Here is a 23,028-nt window from a genome sequence, read left to right on the forward strand (position 1 = left end):
AAAGCAGGGAGTAAAATAAAAAGAAAAACAATGTCAAATACAGGAATCTTACAAATTAATCACTATAACATTAAAGGTTAAAAAAAGCAAAAAAATGAGGTGTCAACATTTTAGTAGAGCAACAGAAGAGACAGCTGTAGACTGCTAACCTTGGACAAACAGACTTAAATGGTTTTAGGACACTACAGACAATGTTGTTAGTGGAAAACATGTGTCTAGCATACTGATTTTTTTGTTGTTTTTGGTGAAGAAGTCAGTAAACGTTACGGCCCTGCTATTTTAATGCACATCCATTGAGACAGGGGTTCCAGGTCTGCCATTTCACTACTAACAGAAGTTTGTAAGCGATGTCCTCTGGAAATCAAAAGTAAGCTCTCTTCTTGGAAAAAAAAATTAGTATACAACAGAGAAAGATACTTACACCTTGTTTCATACAGATTAAACCTGCTCCTAAAGTGAAATAAAATCAAGGCTTCATGCACAACCTAATTACTAGAAGACCATAACTAAATGGAGTAACTTCATAGTTCATGAATTCTTCATTCTTCGTCTATTTGCTATGATAAACAGTGTAATATGTATAAAGAACAATAAAAATAAAAGCCAGTAAAACCCCATCAGTTCACCACCATGAACGATAATGCAGCAAAGAGACAAAACACAGTGGTGACTAGTCTAAACTGCTACTGTCACATGGAGCACCCAACACCAGATGGCTGCAGTGGGACTTGCCCTACAACTTGTGAAAATAAACAACTCTGAGGGCATTGGCATCCCACATCCCTCTCATCAAACTTCTGAATTCCAGCAAAGTTAAAGATTACAGGAAGCTGCAACACCAGCATCTTAAAATAGTTTTATTTTGGATGCGGGGGAAGATGAAGCATTAAAAAAAATAGGATGGATCTGCTTATTACATTGCTGCCCCAAAATAGAAATATTACTAATGATCCAGGTTGAACACTGCAGTGCATCTGCAAGACAGCAGGAGAACTGCTGAAATCCATCAGTTATATAATTCATTGTTCGTGACTGTACTGCGGGTCCAGAGAGAACTTTGAGAGTTCCAGAGCCTCATATGGCTTTTAACTAAGGAAGGGCTTGAGAAACAGCAGCTGAAGTCACAGCATTGGCCTTAAGTGGCCAACTGCAGCTGAGATACTCTGTTCGAAAGTGTTTCGAAAAGAAGCAGAGTCTTAGCCAAGACCAGAGAGACTGACGCAGTTTGTCTGCGTGCATTTATTTTGCGAGACAGAGATAGAGAGCACCTGTAATGCTGGTAACAGGAAAAAACCAGCATAACTTCTGTTGTTTCTGATACTTCCTAAGGACACGCTAATTAACATTTAAGGCAATAAAATGGGCCAAACATAATTTTCTGTCTGAAAATGGATACATCATAAGTCCCATCCCTTGGGCTAAATAAATCTCTGCATACATAGGCTGCCACCAGTGAACCATCTTTGGTCCATGCAAACCTCTGCAACACGCCAGGCTTTTATTGTCTGGAAAAACATTCCAGGTCAAAACTGTACGGAGGACTACCCTGACAGTCAGCAGTAGGGATGACCATGTGCCAGCACTCAGCCTGTACCTAATTTCCACTGAAGTCAAAGGCCAAGCTGCCTGCTTTCCCCTGCTTCCCTCCCAAGAGTTAAAATCCAGGAACTAGACAGACAGAAGTCCTAAGAATTTAAAAATAACTGCCATTTTGGGTTTGGTTTTGTTTTGCTGTCTAAGGATGTGGCCTCAATGTTTGCTCTGAGTCTAATTCTGCTCCAGAGACGCTCAGAAATAGAATTTTTGATGTACACTTAACAATCTCACGTATGCAAGCACGGCAGCTGGAGCTGTGAAAAGATCTTCATGGCATGACTCATAGTAAAGGTGGGAAAACACAGAATCTGAGGGAACTCACCCAGAGCTGTACTACACAGCTAAGTGAGAATCATACCTCTGATAAAGTGCATGGTAAAGAGTGCACTCTTTGCAGAGCTATCCCCTATTACTTTTGATACGGAAGATCCTCAGAAAGTGTGATCACTAAGTAAAAAGAAACATTAGCTTTAAGCCCTGAATTTCCTAACAAAGTTCCCTTTGCTAGACAGTGAATGAAGCATTAATTTCATATAGCTTCAGCCATCAAAGAAGGAAGTGTGCAGTATAAGGCCCATCCCAAGATGGGCACCTAAGATCGGCTGAATGAAGCGCTCTCTGGAAGTATTTTTTTGGTTTTACTGACTATAGATGGGTATTGGACAACTCACTTAACCTTGCCATCTAACTTAAAGGTAACATAAAAGAAGCAAGATGAATCCTGCTCTCCTGCCCTAGCTTGGGCAGATTTGTTAGCACATTTTCAGGGTTAACTAAGGAAACTGTACAACTTCTAGAAGTTTTTCCTCAACTGAAATTGAGTAGCAGGTTGAATAAAATGAAAATGTTTATTTCAAGTGTCTAAATGGAAATTAGCTAAAATCCTAGAGAACCATCTGTACTGCTGTAAGAAACAGGCTACTTCTCATATCTATTTTTCTCTCTCTCTAGAGAATGCTAAGAAGCTAGCTAATGAGAATTTAAATATGCTGGATGCAATCTTTTCATCTCAGAAATCCCTGGACAATTATCTGTGCCTATACAGCCATAAAAGGTCAGATATTAATGGTATTTAAGTGCCTAAAGATGGAGAGAATTATTTATTTTCAAAAGCACACCTCTAAAAATCTAGTCCAAAATGATTACCTCAAAAGAAGCATAGAAAATTTGCTCTAAATTTGAAAGCAAATGAATACAAATGACAATGCATTAGTCTGTCAGTGATCCTAATCCTGAAATTAAGATTCACTTGGTAGACTAAGGCTCTTTTGTACCAAAGGGATTATCACAATGATTTCCTTTTTAGAGTAATCTTTAATAAAAGGTCAAATTCTGCTATGAAGTTTTTATACACACACATACACATGTACTTACCCCTCCCCCCCCCCCCATCTTCTTTTTGGAGGTGGTAACAACGTTTTGGAAATAACAAGCTTTTTGGAAAATTCAGGATACCTTCCCCTTGAAACACTTCAGTCTTAAATTTGTCCAAAAAACTGGAAATGAAGTGAAGAAGGTATCGAAGATCACATCCAAGCTGCATTAGAGGCAAGAAGAAAGCCTGGATAGGCTTTTTGCTGGCAAGGGTCAATAGCTGAATATTGAGATATGTTTAGAAAAGTCATTAGTAGTTGCATATTTCAGAGAGACCGTAGAATAAGCTGGAGCACAGTTATCCCTGTGGAAGATGTTGTTCCAGGAAACACACGCTGGTCTTATGGATGATACAACTTGGAAGAAAAAAAGCAAAGGTAGATGCTATTGACTCAAACATCTTTAGAAGTATTTTTATGCAGTGTGCAGAATCCAGAAATCATAACCCATTTCTGGAACATATTGGAGACAATGATAATTTCAGGAACATTGTTGACTGAGGATTAAAATTCATTCTGTTCCTCAGCCCAGAAAACAGAATAGCCCATAAGCTCTTCCAGAATATCACTAGCCATAAACTTCCAGACAGTTTGGAAAGACCGTTCAGCCTAATTCAGTAACCAGTCTTTGGCAGTGTCTACTACCAGATGCTTCAAAGGATGCAATCCTGTACCTTTATATTCTATATCAAAATTACATGTTTTGCAGTGATGCTTGTAAGTACCATCTTTAGTAATTTTTCAAATGCCTTTAAAACTTGCCAAACTACCGTTGGCTTAAATGCTTTGAAACCCATTCCACTTGGAATGGTAACATTACTAAATATAGCCTGTTCTGAAATGGCTTTTCTTCATTCCACACCAGAGTATGGCTTTTAGTTTGTCCCATGGACTGAAATGCAACATCTTAGTAGAACGCAGTGAAGCCTCACAGGAAGCTATCTGATCAGCCAGGCTGTTAATCACCTCACTCACGGCTCTCATTCTGTGCTGTTCTTAAATTAAGTTAGTATCACTAATAACTTTAGAGAGTTATCAACTTTTACAGTTTGGTTCAATAACTCAAGAATTTCTGTAAAGAACCACCTAAGAAGAAAACTTCAGCTAAGGAGTTAACACAATCAAAAGGTAGATATACATGGTCAAGCAAAAATCCAGCCTAACTCTATGCTGATCAGGACTTCCAGCTTACCTGAGTATATTCAGCTTTCCTGCATTTTTGTAGTGGGTTGACCCAGACAGCAGCTAAGCACCCACCCAGCCACTCACTCACTCCCCTCCTGCGTGACATTATAAGGTATGGGATATCGTACCTGCACCTGTACCTGGGGAGGAACAACCCATACACCAGCAGCACAGGCTGGGGGCTGACCTGCTGCAAAGCAGCTCCACTGAGAAGGACCTGGGAGCGCTGGTGGAAGTTGACCATGAGCCAGCACTGTGCCCTTGTGGCCAAGGAGGCCAAAGGTATCCTGGGGTGCATTAAAAGGAGTGTGGCCAGCAGGTCGAGGGAGGTTATCCTCCCCCTCTACTCTGCCCTAGTGAGGCCACATCTGGAGTCCTGTGTCCTGTTTTGGGACCCAGTTTAAGAAGGACAGGGAACTACTGGAGAGAGTCCAGCGGAGAGCTACCAAGATGATCAGGGGGCTGGAGCATCTCATTTATGAGGAAAGACTGAGAGATCTCGGTTCGTTCAGCTCAGAGAAGAGAAGACTAGCGGGGGGGGATCTTATCAATGCTTATAAATATCTAAAGGGTGGGTGTCAAGAGAATGGGACTGGATTCTTTTCAGTGGTGCCCAATGACAGGACAAGGGGCAATGGGCACGTTCCACTCCAATATGAGAAAACACTCCTTTCCTGTGAGGGTGCCAGAGCAGTGGCACAGGCTGCCCAGGGAGGCTGCGGAGTCACTTCCCTGGAGACATTCAAACCCCTCCTGGACGCGGTTCCTGTGCCCCCTGCTCTGGGTGTGCCTGCTCAAGCAGCGGGGTTGGACGAGATGATCTCCAGAGGTCCCTTCCAACCACGACCATTCTGTGATTCTGTGATATCCTTGGTCAGCTGGGGTCAGCTGTTCCGGCTGTGCCCCCTCCCAGCCTCTTAGCCTACTCCTTGGGGGCAGTGGGGTGGTGGTGTGGTGGGCAGTGTGAGAAATGGCGAATGATGCTGTGCAGCACTGTTCAGCAATAGCTAAACCACTGGTGTGCTATCAACACTGTTTCAGACACAAATCCAAAACTCAGCTCCACACAGGCTGCTATGAAAAAAGTTAACTCCATCCCAGGCAGATCTAGTACAATACTACTTTCAACAAGGACTACTTGGGCATTAAACCTGGCTTGCTTCTGCTTAGTGTCATTCCCTGGTTTTATTATTTGTAGTGGAACAAATGCCTTATAAGTGAAACAGCCACTGCAAACAGTCCAGAGATCACTGCAAGCCTGAAATTGAGATTTTCATTAGTGGCAAGCAAACTTCTGCAGCTAATCTGCCCTTGTTATCTACAGTATCCTTCATGTCTTGTCCCTCCATAGACCAGAAGGCAGAGTTCAGTTATTTTTCAGAAGGAGCTCCCCTACAGCTGCAGGGAGGAGCTGACAGGCCCCATCCCAATCTGTCGGGAAACTCAGAGCAGTTGTCCGTGAAGGTGTGCCATCACTTCCTTTGTTCCCCTCATCTGTAAAAGACACCCATTGGGTACTTAAAATGGCTAAAGACACAGGAGCAAAGTAGAAAACTATTGTTACAAGTAACCAGCTCATCTCTTTCTCCTCTGTTTTCCCTTTCTATTTGAGGGAAAGCCGCCAGTGTCCTTGCTGCCTGCTGTGCCCCTCCCATGCAAGTGTTTTAAGCTTGGTTGGGTTGTTGACTGGGAAAGCACACTAACCTGCACCTGCTAACTGGTTTCCTCAGGTGGGAGTGCCTAAAGATTTCCTAGATGTTTTCTGAGTTGTCCTCTCTGCCTTGTCATCACCTAGGACTCTAGATGCAGAGAAAGAAATGAAGAGGCGCGTATTCTTGCAAAGAAACATTCCATAGAACAGATTTCAAAACCTCAGTCAGTACTTTTTGTATCAAATCCATGACAGAAATATGGGGGAAGATGCCGCTTGAGTTCATAGATGTTTCTAACCTACGAGATGTATTTCTCTCTCAAGACTATTTATTACGTTTTATTAGGGTAAAACTGTTTTGAAGGATTCAAGCGCTGCTTTTGAGACCACAGGATATTTTCTTAAACTTTTATTCCTGAAGAATATTTATGGCAGCAATTGCAGAATGTCAAACTAAAGAACTCTGCCTCTGGGACACAGAATGACTTTTAACCCTGCTCAGCTTTGCCTTGTCATACGTTTGATAATAACAGTAATTAAAGTCACCCTGGGCTGAAGGGATATTCTGCTGGTAGTCAGAGAGAAAGCAAGCAGTACTGGAGGTGTAGCATACCTCCTGCGTTCATATTCTGGTAACATGCTGAACTACAAGGTCACTTTTAGCCAAGGTCTGATGAAAGCCAGGATTCTTTAGTGATGTTGAAAAGGGCAAGAGGCTAATGCAGGCATAGCACACAGACATATTGGTCTGTGCTGAACCCATCACCTGTATTTACCACATTGTTTGGATAAAATAAAAAATCTTTACATTTACAATCAGGAAAAGAATAGCAAATGCCTTATTTAGTGTCACTGAGAAGATCTCTTACGGCTTTCACACCTGAGCAATTATGCGTGTTACATGCATGAGAAATCCTTTAATGTAAACTGGGGGTAACTGCCAGATTTGAAATGTTGGATGCACTACACAGAGTACAGACAAGTTACACCGGGCAGACAGTGGCTTTAAAGAGGTTAGAGACAAGGTAGGTGACAAAATAGATATGAAACTTCCCAGCCAGTGCAGCAGCCAATACAGAAGATGATTCTTGTATTATTTAAAAAGATAATATTAAGTCAGAAATCGTATTACATCTGAGTAGGGCACCTGTGGCATTATTAAAGGAATAAAATGTGAATTTCTGACACCCGATTTGCAAGGATAGGAAGAGTTCAGGAGTCATAAAAATGAGACACAGATCAGGAAAGCATGTCTTAAGATTCCTTATCTATTTATCAAAGACTAAGATGTGCATTACAGTCATGATAGAAATGAGATAATTTGTTCTAGATTAGAAAAATGTAAAAAAGTAAAAAATGGCTGAATCTAATGCCAGATAAATTTAAACTAGAAATAAGGCAAAATTAATTAAAAATGGAACACCTTATAAAAAGGCAAGGTAACCTTCATCACTTGAGCCCTGAAAGATGAGATACTATACTGTAGATCAGCCTAAAACTACTTCCTCTATTTGAACTATTTTCACATTGGGTGAAAACCTAGATGCTATTCAGAACTTCAGATCAGATACCTACAGTGCTCCGTCTGTCTTTAAAATGATGACTCAATAAGGATTCCTGGAGAATGCAAGTTAAATCCTATATTATGCCTGGGTACTTCCTTCGATTAGTGGATCAAAACAGAATGAAAGAGATGTAGCAAAATAATTTTCCATTGTAAGCAATAAACTGCACAGAAAATATCTATCTAGTTAATTTTAAGTGATGGTTGGAATTATTTATAAAACAGAAGGAATCCATGAAAGAAGGTAGATTTAGATTAGGTAAAAGGAAGAAATTATTCACTCTGAGGGTGGTGAGGCACTGGCACACGTTGCCCAGAGAAGTAGTGGATGCCCCATCCCTGAAGTGTCCAAGGCCAGGCTGGATGGGGCTTCGAGCAACCTGGTCTAGTGGAAGGTGTCCCTGCCCATGGCAAGGGGTTGGAACTAGATAATCCTTAATGTCCCTTCCAACCCAAACCATTCTATGATTCTATGATTCTATAACATACTAAAGTAAGCACTAGGAAACTGGATTTTACATTACATGACTAAATACTATTTTTGGAGTACATTCTGTCACTATCACGCACTTTTCTGAATTACTGTATTCATGGGCAGAATAAATGCTATGATTGCAACATGAGAGGGATGAATAGTTGACAAAGTAACAGAAATTTACTACTTGTATATGCAAGAACATTAGGTACCACATGCATTTTCGTAATATGTCTAAAATCAAGCAGCCAAAGGAAACACAATGAATGCTTCTTACTGAAAACCATTTTCTTAAAACAACTTTGAGCGTAAGGAGTGAAAAATCTTACCTGTAAACATATTGCCAGGTTAACTCTACAGCCAAGTGATGTGCTGACAGCCCGTGGATGGAGACCAAGGTCTTTAAATAATTTTGAAAATGACTGAGTAAGAGCTATCCGAGGTCGTTCTTCAGCCACTACTACACATGTCCGTACACGTGAAAGGTCCAGTCCCCTTGCCTAAAAAGAAGTTGAAATGTAATAAAGGCCACAAATGGGCAATGTTAAATAAAAAGTTAGTAGTACTTAAGTGTATTATGTAGGTATTATGATTCAAGATGAATAGCGAAGTAAAAGCTAAGGTGCCAGTACAATAATTTCCATCTTTCCTGGAGGCCGGATGGCCAGATGACTGTCTAATAGCTGCAGAAGAGCAGACATAGTTGCCTGTCATCTCAACATTAGCACACAGGAAGAGATGGGTATGCTAATTCTGAAGGGATTGAATGCTATTTCCCAATATTAATTCAGAAAGCCAGTGAATAATAGCAAACAGGAAGCAGTGTCTAGCCTTGGAAAAACTGATTAGGAAATTATTAAGTGAGGTGGTAAGGGCTGGAGACACCATAAATATCAGTATCCCAAGATCTAATTTATTTCAGTAGCATACTGGAAATTCTAGATGATTTCAGAAATGTACTCTGCCTACCTGGCTTTTAATTCTGTGGGAAAAAAGGAAGATACATACCTCCCCCTCTACCCATACAATGAGGACAACCCAGTTAAAATAATACCGTACTTTTAAGTACATGATTCTTTAACTACAGGGGCCAAAACCAAACTAGTACTTCATATAATCAGGGAATTCATAAAGCATAATATACAATATAATACTCCTTGGGCCTCCTGGATGTTTAAACCTCTGTTTTCCAACACTTGCCTATCAACACAGCCTGCAACACAGATCAGAAAGCTTAGGTAAATAAAAGCCTTTCCTTGATGTTTAAAAGCCTTGTGATCTGAGAGAGAATGACTGATATTCTTATATAGCCTTTGGCAAGGAATAACACAGGTTCTGTGGAAGCTGCCCTTGGCCTCTGACGATTTTCTCCTCGCTGCAGACATTTAGCACAGCCATTTATGGCAGGGAAGGCTCCCAGACACCACCGTGCAGACGGCAGGTTGTGCAGGATGATAGAATTACTCACCTTCAGTGACTCTGTTTGCGAACCGAGTCCCTTAGTACAAAGCTCCATGACCGAATAGGAACAAAAAGTGTCTCTCACTTTGTACTGACTCACAGCAAGAAGCCACAGAGCGGGATTGGTCTCCAGTTCTGAGGGAGGAATCAAAATAGACTGGTGTCCTGAATAAACGCTGTAAAGACACAAGAATCATTAACGCATGCTAAACGCCTGTGTACATAGATGTATACAAGCTATGGGGTACTAGAATATACAGCACTGGATGAACCATTGAATGTCTCACAGCGGTCTACAGGCCTAGTAGTTTAACATGAAATTTAATTCTTGTTTTTTGCTATACCTTCAGAGTCTATGAGGAATCATGAGGAATGCAGGCAGAACATGGTCAAAAATACTAATTTCCTCAAAATGCCCATGGACTTTGCTGTTAGGATGGTACTGAAGAAAGCAAAATAGCTTGGTTATTAATGGTGCTACTAAACAGTATCGTAATATCAACAAAAATTACGTGTTGCTGACAAATAATTAAGATTAAGTAATTACCATTTTAAGATACCTTGATTAAAAGTGTACTTGATTGCTTAATACGGAAAAAAACACTCTCCTGCTGAGGCAAGCAAGAGGTTTGCAATGATATTCAAGGGAGTAAATCTGACCCCAATTTAACAGTCCTCATGGCTTTAAATTTCTTCTGTGAAAGTTTTATGAACTTTTAAAACCCAAATATTCTACATCTCTTGTTTACTGGATACCCAGTGAGCCTAAGTATTGTGAAAAGACACTTATCAGGGTCCCTGAAGGAAACAATTATGTCAGAGCTAATTTCTCTGGTACCCAAGATTCTCCCCAAGGGAAAAAAAAATTTCCTATTTGAGGTCTTTACTTCCCATGGGTCCTGATTGTTCTCTCATCTCAGGCAGGCAGATTTATTATCAATTTTACAGCCCCTTCATACCTTAATTTGTGATCTGTAGATATTTCAAATCAGAACGGTCATAGCATAAAAACCCCAAATCATAGAAGTTCTGAAAAAGGACCATAAAGGCCCAGAGAGTTATGATGCACATGAGAGAAATTCATTTGTGACTTGAAAACTTGAAATGCCAGCTTAGTAAAGTAAAACTGACGTTTTTCAAATCCTAATGCCTGAGGTAAGACATGAAATGTCTTACCTATTTTCTGGAATATGAGCATCTCTCTAACATTTGACATTAGGAAGAAGATACACACCTTTGCAGTTCTTGGAGATGGGCTGCTTGCACAGCTTCCCTCCTCGGTGAGTGAGTGCCCCCACTACCCCCCAACCCAGATCAGAGTGCTTTCAAATGCTCTGCAATTTAGAACAAGGGTTTTGTGATGTGGATGTCTTTACTTGGTATGATAAAGGAATAAAAGGGTACAAGTCCAGCCACAATGGCAGTTTGGCAATCCAAATATTTTAGGTCTCTGCTGCAGTATGAGCCAGAGGATGTCACGGAATATGTATGAACTACAGTTCAAATAATTTCATTTATCATACAGTAAAAATTTTATCTTTGACTGCTTTTCCACATTTACACTGCTCTTGATTCATGACCAGTGACTTGCCACAAAGTGATGTGTTCTTGGATACGGTTGACATAACGACTATAGCACAGGACGGTCAAATGAAGCATTATGCTTTTATGTTGCTGTTATGGAATCAGAATAAAGTATGACTGAACCTTGAGCATGTGCTTCATAACATGTGAAGAGAGATGCTGGCAGAGTTATCCAAGCATGAAAGGAGTATGCCTTGAGCAAAGGTGACAGATCAAACCCAGCTAGGGAGCAGTAACAGTTTTCACTTAAATATTACTTCACTCTTTCTTTCTCAGCCAATCCTATTAAGTTTTTCAGAGAAGACCAAAAGGTCTTAGCTCTTCACAAATTTAAGGTTAAGGCCCCACAAACAATCCAGGTGTGTGATCTGTCTGGTAAATAAGTAATTCTTACAAACAGGAAGCTACAACCACTCGAGTAAGAACCTGGGATGGGCTCCAATCTGTATGAATATGGTATACAGAGATTCAGCATCAAATCCTTCCCTCCATCCCTGAAATCCTCTGGTTGATGCAGCCATCATCAGGAGGAAAAAAAAAGTCTCCACACTAATAAACAAGCTGCCAGGGTGTAAAATGTGGGAGAATTATTACGCAGAACCACATTAAGATCCCTTAAGTGCCTCTTTTTTCAACTGGGCAGAACATCCCAAAATAAATTCAAAAGAACAAACTTTATCCCTGTACTGAAAAGTGCCCACACAAACTCCACAGTAATAAGGGAGTAAAAAGCTGCATTGCTTTACCAGAAGAGAACCTTGACTCCAAGTGCATTTCACCAGGAAATAGTCCAAAATGGTGGAATTTGGGAATACAAATTTACACCAAAGACACATCTTTTCCTCCTCAGCAACACTAAAGAGTGGGGGTGAACTACCTTCCTCTCTTCTTCAACTTACGCTAGACAAATAAGAAAGATACTTGTGTTTGCTCTTAAACTCCCACCAACAGCCTGCAGCAAAGCATGAGGATTTGGATGGAAAATAACCCCAACTTCTCTAGACTGAGGGAAACAAACACTCTTATGATAAGACAAGGGCAAGAAGTAGGACCTGGAAAACTATAGCCCAGCCAGCTTCACCTCCATCCCTGGAAAGGTGATGGATCAGTTCATCTTGGAGGTCATCTCCGGGCATGTAGAGGAAAAGAAGGTTATCAGAAACAGCCAACATGGATTCACCAAGGGAAGATCATGCTTGACCAACTAGATAGCCTTCTATCATGGCGTGACTGGCTGCGTCGACGAAGGGAGAGCAGTGGATGCTGTTTACCTTGACTTCAGTAATGCATTTGACACTGTCTCCCATAGCATCCTAATAGACAAGTGAAGGAAGCGTGGGTTGGATGAGAGGGCAGTGAGGTGGACAGAGAACTGGCTCAACAACAGAACTCAGAGGGTCATGATCAATGGAGCAGAGTCTGGATGGAGGCCTGTCACTAGTGGTGTTCCCCAGAGGTCTGTGCTGGGTCCAGTCCTGTTCAACATAGTCATCAATGACCTGGATGAAGGGACAGAGCGCACCCTCAGCAAGTTCACTGATGGCACCAAGCTGGGAGGAGTGGCTGATACACCAGAAGGCCGTGCTGCCACCCAACGAGAGCTGGACAGGCTGGAGAGCTGGGCCGAGGGGAACCTCATGAAATTCAACAAGAGCAAGTGCAAGGTCCTGCCCCTGGGGAGGAACAACCCCATGCACCAGCACAGGCTGGGGGCTGAACTACTGGAAAGCGGCTCTGTTGAGAAGGGCCTGGGAGCGCTGGTGGACAACAAGTTGACCATGAGCCAGCACTGTGCCCTTGTGGCCAAGAAGGCCAACGGTGTCCTGGGCTGCATTAAAAGGAGCGTGGCCAGCAGGTCGAGGGAGGTTATCCTCCCCCTCTACTCTGCCCTAGTGAGGCCACATCTGGAGTCCTGTGTCCTGTTTTGGGCCCACCAGTTTAAGAAGGATGTGGAACTGCTTGAGCAAGTCCAGTGGAGAGCTACCAAGATGATCGGGGGGCTGGAGCATCTCCCTTATGAGGAAAGGCTGAGAGACCTGGGTTTGTTCGGCCTGGACAAGAGAAGACTGAAGGGGGATCTCACCAATGCTTATGAATATCTGAAGGGTGGGTGTCAAGAGGATGGGGCTGGACTCTTTCCAGTAGTGCCCAATGACAGGCCAAGGGGCAGTGGGCACAAGTTAGAACACAGGAAGTTCCACTTAAATATGAGAAAAATCTTCTTTCCTGTGCGGGTGCCAGAGCAGTGGCACAGGCTGCCCAGAGAGGTTGTGGCATCTCCTTCTTTGGAAATATTGAAAACCCTCCTGCACGTGTTCCTGTGCCCCCTGTTCTAGGTGTCCCTGTTCAAGCAGGGGGGTTGGACGAGATGATCTCCAGAGGTCCCTTCCAACCCCTACCCTTCTGTGATTCTGTGGTTCTGTGACTTCTACTAAAAAAATCACTCTGCTTAGACAGAAATAAATGAAGACATTGCTAGCACCTTTTCTGAGTTTTCTAATCCCTCAGAAATGGTGAGGAGTTCAGAATTAAACTGTAGAGCAGCAGGAAGTACCTAGCAGGAAGAAAACTCTGTGGTGCAGAACCTGAGACGTTTGCTGCTCCTGTCTATACTATATAAGCCCACAGAAAGATGGTACCATACCTGGATACTTGATGACCGCCAACACAGGCTTTTCCTTCTGATCTGTGGTTTAATAACCCATGTGTATCATCTGATTTTCTAGAGCAGTTGGTAGAGCTAGGGGAAGAACTACGAAAATATTTGTGGGGTAAATGTGCCAGTTCCACAGCTGAAGTGGTTTATGCAGCACCTGGCCACCACAGTGTCAGTCATAACTTGGTTCACCTCCCTGCATCCATCTCAGAAACATTATGTAGGTTTTGTGAATCACTCCAAGCAACAAAATGTTCCTGGCAGCCACATATTCTTGAAATTCACAGACTTTTTACTGCCATGTTAACCCCTGAGAAGCTGTATGTCACCAATGTTTTGGTGGAGAGAAGCTGTGAAAAAACACCACTCCCTTGTATAGCTGGTTGAAACATTTCTACCACTCCAGTAGTTTCAAATCACTGTGAGATGTTAGAGGGTGTTTGCTTAGTATGGATGCCAACAATCAAGCAGAGGACCATGTGCTTGAATAGACTGCAGTTGTGGAAGGCTTCTTTGGAGATGCTGGATAAATCTAGATATGGTCCCAAATCTATAGGAAGTGCCATCAATGCTGCTGCTATGTAATTCCAGGCATGGTAGACATGTATGGTAGGTACCTCTAGGTATGGTATATTCTAGGTATGGTAGAGTCAATCCTGAAACTGAGGCACTGAATAAATAGACAGTTCCATCTCACATTCTTGAAACACAGTAGTCATCAAGAGATGGTTATGCTGTCAGTTTTGTTATTCTCATACTGGAAGCAATAGAATCGTGGTGAACACTGTTGCATCAGGGGGATCAGATGGGATGTCAGGAAAAGTTGGGGGTTTAAATATAAATCGTGGAAGCTAAAATTACCATTCTGAAATTGGAACAATATATGGTATATTGGAATAGGCCAAAGAATTTAGTTATATAAATACTGGAAAGGAACTGAAGCAAGATTGTTTCTTCCACTGCTGTAGAAATCTGTTGTCACAGAAGTAACTCCATCTCCCAATATAAGCCTTATAACAGGAGTAGACACAGTGCAGAACTGCAGAGGATATCTGACAGACCTGAACATCTGTTTATGAGTCTCCACCATTTTTAGAAAATGCAGAAAGAGTAGGCAAAAAAGAAGACAAAAAGGGACAGTGACTATAGAGCATCGTTGCATCATCTTGTAATGACTTTTGGGATGCAGATGCAGAGCGAAATGCAGTGGTACCTGAGGTGGGAGATCACCTTTTAGAAATGTTGTCTTCCTTTAGGGAAGCAATCTGGGGAAAAAATAAGTATTCATGTGGTGGAGAAAGCCTTGAATTTTGGCAGTAAGTGAAAAGCTTTGTCTGCCTGCACTGAGCAAAGGCTGCCCAAGGACAGGAATACTCCAGTTAAATGCACCAGAATGTATTTTGGTATGATGGTGCCATCTGATCACACCACCGGTTCCACTGCCTGGCAGGCTGTTTTGGCAGCATACAGACATGCCTGGGAGGACATCTTGGCAGTTAACTGTTCCACTGAATCAAAGATTTACCCCATGTTGTGCTGAGGCAGATTAACAGTAAAGTCTGAGATTTTATTATAGTTCCAGCAATTTCAACAGGGCAATAAATACTGACAAATGGCAACTGCAATTTGGAATTGCATTCTGGCAGGCTACTGACCCGCAGCTGCCCTTACTTCTGGCGTCCTTCTCAGGTGATGTGAGCTGCTTTCCCACTTAACTGCAGGAGGCAGGTAGATACTGCTCAGTCTTATAAGTATATGCATTTTTTTTCCTGCATTTCTGGAGATGATACTTGCATTTGGTGATGAGGGATAGGTATGGGAACTGGGCATTTGGTAGGGCCTGAACTAATTGAGTTGCCATGCACATAATTCAAAGTCTGTGAAAAGAGTCTGCTTGCTGAGGGAACCTGAATTGGACTGAACAAAAGCCTTCGCTATCATCTAGACCACAGCTTGCAGGAATGCAGGTACAGGCCACAGAGGAAAGTGTTTGGGCATATGTCTGTCCAAGGCTTCCTAGGACTTGGGCCAAAATAAAATCCTCAGTTCTCCTGGAGACCAATGATGTGCACAAAAAGGGGCTTTTGGAGAACAAGTAAAGGCCTTCACACGATCTGTAGAGTCCAAAGATGCCCAGCTGGTATACAGTGCACTAAGCATGATTGCACATGGTAAGCAGATGAGCTCAAGGAAGTGCAGAGCGGCCCAGCAGCTCTTGTGAGGGAGGCTGATGCAGCCTGGGCATTGCCACGAGCAACCGCAGGAGATTTAAATGGCCCCAGGGAGTGTGAGCGACCAGGATGGTCAAACAGGGCGTGGCGTGGCAGTTTGCAAGGCAGTTCATGCAGGCAGGGCAAGCAGGGAGGGTGCTGCATCTGGCTCGTAGGCCCACAGCCCAGGAAGCTCTCTAGGACTCTGCCAGGATGGTGAGCACTCTCTGTGGAGCTAATACCAGTGTTATAATGACAAAAGCCCCAGAGAGGGCTGATGCATCCACCCAGACGGAGCCGGAGGCTTCAGTACAGATGGTAGGTTGCAACATGTGCCCCAACCCCTCACCTGGTGAGAAGGTAAGTACCTGCACAAGGTGTGCACAGGTTGATGATCTGCTGTGCCGGGTGGCTGAGTTCCAGGAGACAGAAGGCTGAGTAATACTAGTAGAACTGAGGCAGAGGTAGATAGGCGGACTCAGAACCACGCTCCTGTAGCAGACACCACTGAGAAGGAGGAGGCACCTTGGACCCTGGTGACCCACAAAAGCAGGGCTCTGCCTCAGCCTCCACCTCCTGGTATCACCACCAGCAACAGATTTGTAGCTTTAGCGACTGCAGACACCCACGAGCAAGGTCCGCAAGGTGCAACTGTACCAGCAGCACAGAGGAGATACCACAAAAAGAAGAGATGACTGCTCGTAGTGGGTGACTCTCTGTTAAAAGGCACTGAGGCATCCATCTGCTGACGTGACAGGGAGTCACGAGAGGTTTGCTGTCTTCTGGGAGCTAAGATCCGAGACATCACTGAGAAGGTGCTGCAACTTGTCAAAAGCACTGATTACTATCCTCTGCTACTCTTCCATGTGGACACAAATGACACTGCAAGCCAGAGTCTGGGCAGAACTAAGCAAGACGATAAAGCTCTGGGAAAGCAAGTGAAAAATATTGGTGCCCAAGTTATCTTCTCCTCCATACTACCTGTTGGAGAAAAATGGATGACTAGAAATAGGCAAATAATACAAATCAACTCCTGGTTATGTGGCTGGTGTCAATGTGAGGGTTTTGGCTTTTATGACAACGGGACATTCTTCAGCAACCATAGACTGATAGGGAGGGATGGACTCCACCTGTCTGGAAGAGGCAAGGAAATCTGTGGCAGCAGGCTGGCAAACTTGGTGAGGAGCACTTTAAACTGAGGAACTCGGGTGGAGGGGGACAAACTGGCAATGCTAATGCCATCACACACAATGACAGGACAATCTGAGCAGTGATAAAGTTGCTGTGGCAGCCTCATGCAATGGCAACCAAAAGACCAACCAACATGGCTGTAGTGGGTCCTCATACACCCCTCTGGGGAAACCTGTGCTCAAGCACCTTTCTGAAATGCCTGTACACCACTGCATGCAGCATGGGGAACAAACAGGAGGAACTAGAGGTCTGTGTATGGTCACAGGGCCATGAGCTCATTGCAATCACAGAGACATGGTGGGATAGCTCGCATGTCTGGAATGTAGTCATGGATGGGTACAGGCTTTTCAGAAAAGACAGACCAGCAAGGCAAGGTGGGGGAGCTGCTCTTTATGTGAGGGAGCAACTGAATGTATTGAGCTCTGCCTTGGAGTGGAAGGAGAACAAGTTGAGAGCCTGTGGGTAAAAATTAAGGGACAGCCAAATATGGGTGACACTGTTGTGGGTGTTTGCTACAGGCCACCTGATCAAGAAGAGGAAGTTGATGAAGCCTTCTACAAACAGCTGGAAGTAGCCTCACAATCGCAGGCCCTGGTCACCATGGGGGACTTCAACCACCCTGATATTTGCTGGAAAAGCAACATGGCGATCCATGTGTGACCCAGAAGGCTCCTGCACAGCATCGAGGACAACATATTGATGCAGGTGGTGGAGGAGCCAATGAGGCGAGATGTGCTGCTCAACCTTATCCTGACAAACAAGGAAGGGCTGGTTGAGGTTGAGTGTTGGGGTACCATTGGCTGCAGTGACCATGAGATGGCTGAGTTTAGGATACAGTGAGGTAGACACAGGGCAACAAGTCGGGTTACAACTTTGGACTTCAAGAAGGCCAACTTTGGCCTCTTCAAAGATCTGCTAGGAGGAATCCCATGGGCTAGGGCTCTGGAAGGCAGGGGGTCCAAGAGAGCTGGACAGTATTCATGGACCACTTCCTCCAAGCTCAAGATTGGTGCATCCCCAGGAGGAAGAAGTCAGGCAGAGGATCCAGGAGACCTGCATGGATGAGCAAAGAGCTTCTAGAGAAACTCAAATGGAAGAAGGAGGTTCACAGTATGTGTAAAAAGGGACTGGCCACTTGGGGGGAATATAGGAATGTTGTCAGGGTGTGCAGAGATGCGATGAGGAAGGCCAAGGCCCACTTGCAATAAAATCTGGCAAGGCATGTGAAAGATGATAACAAGAAGGGCTTCTTTAAATACAACAGCAGTAAAAGGAAGACTGGGGATAGAGTGGGCCCACTGCTGAACAAGGTGGGTGCCCTGGTGACACAGGATGCAGAGAAGGCAGAGTTACTGAATGCCTTCTTTGCCTAAATCTTTACTGCTAAGGCTGGTCCCCAGGAATCTCAGCCCCCAGAGAAGAGAGGACAAATCTGGAGAAAGAAAGACTTACCATCGGTTGAGAAGAATTGGGTCAGAGATCACCCAGGCAAACTGGATCCTTGCAAATCCATGGGCCCTGATGGGATGCACCCCCGAGTACTGAGGGAGCTGGCAGATGTTCTTGCTGAGCCACTCTCCATCATCTTTGAAAGGTTGTGAAGGACAGGAGAAGTGCCCAAGGACTGGAGGAAAGCAAATGTGACTCCAATCTTCAAAAAGGGCAAGAAGGAGGACCTGGAAAACTATTGGCAAGTCAGCCTCACCTCCATCCCTGGAAAGGCAATGGATCAGTTCATCTTGGAGGTCATCTCCCGGCATGTAGAGGAAAAGAAGGTTATCAGAAACAGCCAACATGGATTCACCAAGGGAAGATCATGCTTGACCAACTAGATAGCCTTCTATCATGGCGTGACTGGCTGCGTCGACGAAGGGAGAGCAGTGGATGCTGTTTACCTTGACTTCAGTAATGCATTTGACACTGTCTCCCATAGCATCCTAATAGACAAGCGAAGGAAGCGTGGGTTGGATGAGAGGGCAGTGAGGTGGACAGAGAACTGGCTCAACAACAGAACTCAGAGGGTCATGATCAATGGAGCAGAGTCTGGATGGAGGCCTGTCACTAGTGGTGTTCTCCAGGGGTCTGTGCTGGGTCCAGTCCTGTTCAACATAGTCATCAATGACCTGGATGAAGGGACAGAGCGCACCCTCAGCAAGTTCACTGATGGCACCAAGCTGGGAGGAGTGGCTGATACACCAGAAGGCCGTGCTGCCACCCAACGAGAGCTGGACAGGCTGGAGAGCTGGGCCGAGGGGAACCTCATGAAATTCAACAAGAGCAAGTGCAAGGTCCTGCCCCTGGGGAGGAACAACCCCATGCACCAGCACAGGCTGGGGGCTGAACTACTGGAAAGCGGCTCTGTTGAGAAGGGCCTGGGAGCGCTGGTGGACAACAAGTTGACCATGAGCCAGCACTGTGCCCTTGTGGCCAAGAAGGCCAACGGTGTCCTGGGCTGCATTAAAAGGAGCGTGGCCAGCAGGTCGAGGGAGGTTATCCTCCCCCTCTACTCTGCCCTAGTGAGGCCACATCTGGAGTCCTGTGTCCTGTTTTGGGCCCACCAGTTTAAGAAGGATGTGGAACTGCTTGAGCAAGTCCAGTGGAGAGCTACCAAGATGATCGGGGGGCTGGAGCCTCTCCCTTATGAGGAAAGGCTGAGAGACCTGGGTTTGTTCAGCCTGGACAAGAGAAGACTGAAGGGGGATCTCACCAATGCTTATGAATATCTGAAGGGTGGGTGTCAAGAGGATGGGGCTGGACTCTTTCCAGTAGTGCCCAATGACAGGCCAAGGGGCAATGGGCACAAGTTAGAACACAGGAAGTTCCACTTAAATATGAGAAAAAGCTTCTTTCCTGTGCGGGTGCCAGAGCAGTGGCACAGGCTGCCCAGAGAGGTTGTGGCATCTCCTTCCCTGGAGACATTCAAACCCCTCCTGCACGTGTTCCTGTGCCCCCTGTTCTAGGTGTCCCTGTTCAAGTAGGGGGGTTGGACAAGATGATCTCCAGAGGTCCCTTCCAACCCCTACTCTTCTGTGATTCTGTGATCAATACTGAAGGGAGAAAGATATCTCAAAAGAAGTTGAACTAATGTACAGCAACAGGGATCATTGTGTAGGGCATGTAAATTTTCCCAGAAAGGAAAGGACCTTACCCATACACCTTGATAGGCTTCTAGTGCTGAGAATAGGTGCAGTCTTCAGAACTTCCACATCAGAATACTGGGAACCAGTGAGAGTGGTGCCATAACCCAGCACTCTGCTTTAACCCAAGCTCTGGTGCTGTTTCCACAATCAGACACCCATAAGTCTTTGGTTAACACTGAAACGCCAGCATTTTGTTCCTGCAGTGCCTGCGCTGCCTGCTGGGACCGTGCTGTCTGCCCAGAACGACAGCCAGAGGTCACTCAAACTTCCTGTTACTGGCATGTCCTCCAAAAGCTTTAACCTCCTCATTTCAGACATTTCAGCAATTTCGGAGCCTCACAAGGGAAGCTTTCTAACACAGCTATGGGCTGCTACTGGGCACTTCTGAACTGACGTGTGACTTGTCACTTGGAGGTGTGCTGCTGATTGCTCCTAAGCACAAACACATGACCAAGCAGCACTAGTGGTGGAAATCATACCGTCTCTTGACAGAACACGGGGTGCTCAGTGCCATTCCAAAGCAAAGTTCCTTTATCTAAATACTTCAAAGCAGGTGAGCGAGTTCTAAAAATTTGGCCACTGTTTCCTTTTTGTATTGAAGAAAAAAGAGAGTCGGCCTTCTTGCCCCGCATACAGAAACCACAGCCTAAGGTTAATTACATGATACAGATGGCAGCATCATTTCAGTTGGCATGGCATGAGAGACATCCTAAGGCAGGCAGAGGCTAAACATCTCCAGCTCAGTTCAACACAGTACAGTTTATATTTACAAGCGATTGCTCAGGCTTGAGTACGACTCAGGTGGTGCCTTAGCACCCCAGTGACCCCACCATGTGTGGGCAGGTCTACAGAGCTGGTGGTGTTAGTGTGCCAACACATTGCAGAGGTTGCACATCAAGGGAAGTCAGGGCTTTCAGCTGCCCTTGAACCTTCTAAACTTGAGACAGGTTTAACAGACCTATTGTAATGTGGAAGAAATGCAAGTTGTGTCTTCCATAAATCGCCAGTGGCTAAGGACTCCACAGGAAATGGGCACATGGCAGTGTGTGGGCAGACGCACCTTTACGTTCCTCCTGCCCTAGTTATGCACTTTGTAAAACACAAGAGATGACCACGTTCATATCCTTCATTTCCCATGTTAGAATTATTCTTTTCTGATGTGGCATTTACAGTTCTTTAGGCAGTCTTGCCTTTAATTTGCTATAAATGGGCTGGAAATTAGATGAAATGCTCAGGCCTGCCAGATATCTTCAAGTTAGCCTAAAATATCTAACAATAATTAATGAGTCCTAGCACACTGAAGTTTTCCAAAATGCAGTTCTCATGTTAATGCTGTAATTCCTTGCTTACTCCTTGCACAGTTCCACCTGTTTAGTTAATAAGAAACCTTGCAGCCTCTTGCTGCAGAAACTACCCAGCAGCACCACTGGGATCTTCAGCTTGGGGGTATGGAACAGAGACAGCAGGGGCAGGACAAGAGAAAGCTACTTCACTGCACGTTACCTGAAAAGCCTTTCCAGGACCATTTTATAGCATTCACGCTATTTATTATGTGGCTACTGTGGGCTGGAAAACTCCGTTCCTCTCGTTCAGTTTGAGTCTTACTGACTTGCACTATTACAATCTCAGTTTCTGAGAATTTATTTAAAATTATTAATGTACTTAACTTTCATTCCAGCAAGGATAATTCTATATTCCAGTAGTAAAGGTAGAACTGCAGTATGGGTTGGCTTAGTTGGGATAAAATAGAGGGGAAGTTCTTATTCTATCACATCACTCAGCAACTATCAGTTAAGTAAATCCTCACTAATTAAGTGTAGAATGCTCTACTCTGCCCCACCATGAGCTGCATTAAGATAGAGACTTCTTAGTTTCAGGAAGCATTTTTGAACAATGGGATTTAGTATTGATTTTTTTTACACTGGAGGACACTTTTAATTTTTTTTTTTATTTCAAAGCATGTAATACATTTTAAAATGTAATGCAATGAAAGTCAGAATACTAGGATCACCCTCTCAGAATGGATAAATGAGATTATTAAAGAGAAGAATGCAAAAATAATGTATTTGTTTATTGAGTCATTAGTAAGAACCTGTAAAATTGGGAAGTTTGGGGTTTGTGAACTCACATGGGGCTGATGACTGCCGCCACACCCAGGACGTGCTGTTCAATGACAAAGGTTCCAAGGAAACCCTGCTGGAGCATGCAGCCAGTTTAGAGGGAATGTGGTAAATCCCCCTTTTTTTAAAAAAAATGTATTGCTCTGCTTTGCAAGGTTTCTTTTCTTTATTATTTTATACCCTTTAGGCCATAAAATAATAAATTTTTAAAAAATAAAAACTTTGCAAAACTATGCAATATATTCCAAACTTACCAAAGGGCTGGCTCCATGCTCCAGCAGCTTTCCTAAGTAGCTTTGACCTCACAGAATGGGGCATTCTGGGGCACCGCAGTGGAGCAGGCCAGCACAACGCCTAAGCACCTACAACAGGGTATAAAAGGTTAGTTTTTCTCTCATTCCTCAGTCAGTGTCTCCTTTGGTCTAGTTAATAAAGGGATTTAAAAGTACTTGTCGTTTTAACTGCACCCAGCACAGGAGGTTGCTTTCTCTTCCCACTGGGCTCCTAAACTAAAGAGATCCTATTTAACTCCCAAAACCCCCTAGCTGATCAAAAATCGAAGATCTAACTTCTTTTCCATATGCCATTAGAAGTATTAATTCAGTTAATGGGTGTGGTGACAGAGAATCATAATTTTACAGTTAGAATCCTCTGAGGTAGAAATCTGGGCTGTAAAATGTTGGGGAAGATTGGGGTATGCTAAACTATGAAGAGTAAAATGTGAAGTTGCAAAGTTTAAAGTTATGAACAGTAAGAGTCTAATAATCTCCAGGTGTATGTTTTGCCATCACATCAAATAATACAAATTTCTAAAATAGTAAT

At 43.9% G+C, this 23,028-nt stretch overlaps 1 protein-coding gene across 4 annotated transcripts in view; it reads right to left on the reverse strand.

Annotated features, from left to right (window-relative positions):
* DIP2C (disco interacting protein 2 homolog C) overlaps positions 1-23,028 on the reverse strand; it is a 334,539-nt gene that overhangs the window by 32,310 nt on the left and 279,201 nt on the right. For all 4 annotated transcript variants that reach the window (XM_075082401.1, XM_075082400.1, XM_075082399.1 and 1 more), the window contains 2 exons: positions 9,313-9,481; positions 8,174-8,344 (listed from right to left, as the gene is read on the reverse strand). In XM_075082401.1, the coding sequence (XP_074938502.1) occupies positions 8,174-8,344; positions 9,313-9,481 (340 nt within the window). The remainder of the gene's footprint in view (positions 1-8,173; positions 8,345-9,312; positions 9,482-23,028) is intronic.

This window comes from Phalacrocorax aristotelis, chromosome 2, assembly GCF_949628215.1.
Source record: "Phalacrocorax aristotelis chromosome 2, bGulAri2.1, whole genome shotgun sequence".
NCBI lineage: Eukaryota > Metazoa > Chordata > Aves > Suliformes > Phalacrocoracidae > Phalacrocorax > Phalacrocorax aristotelis.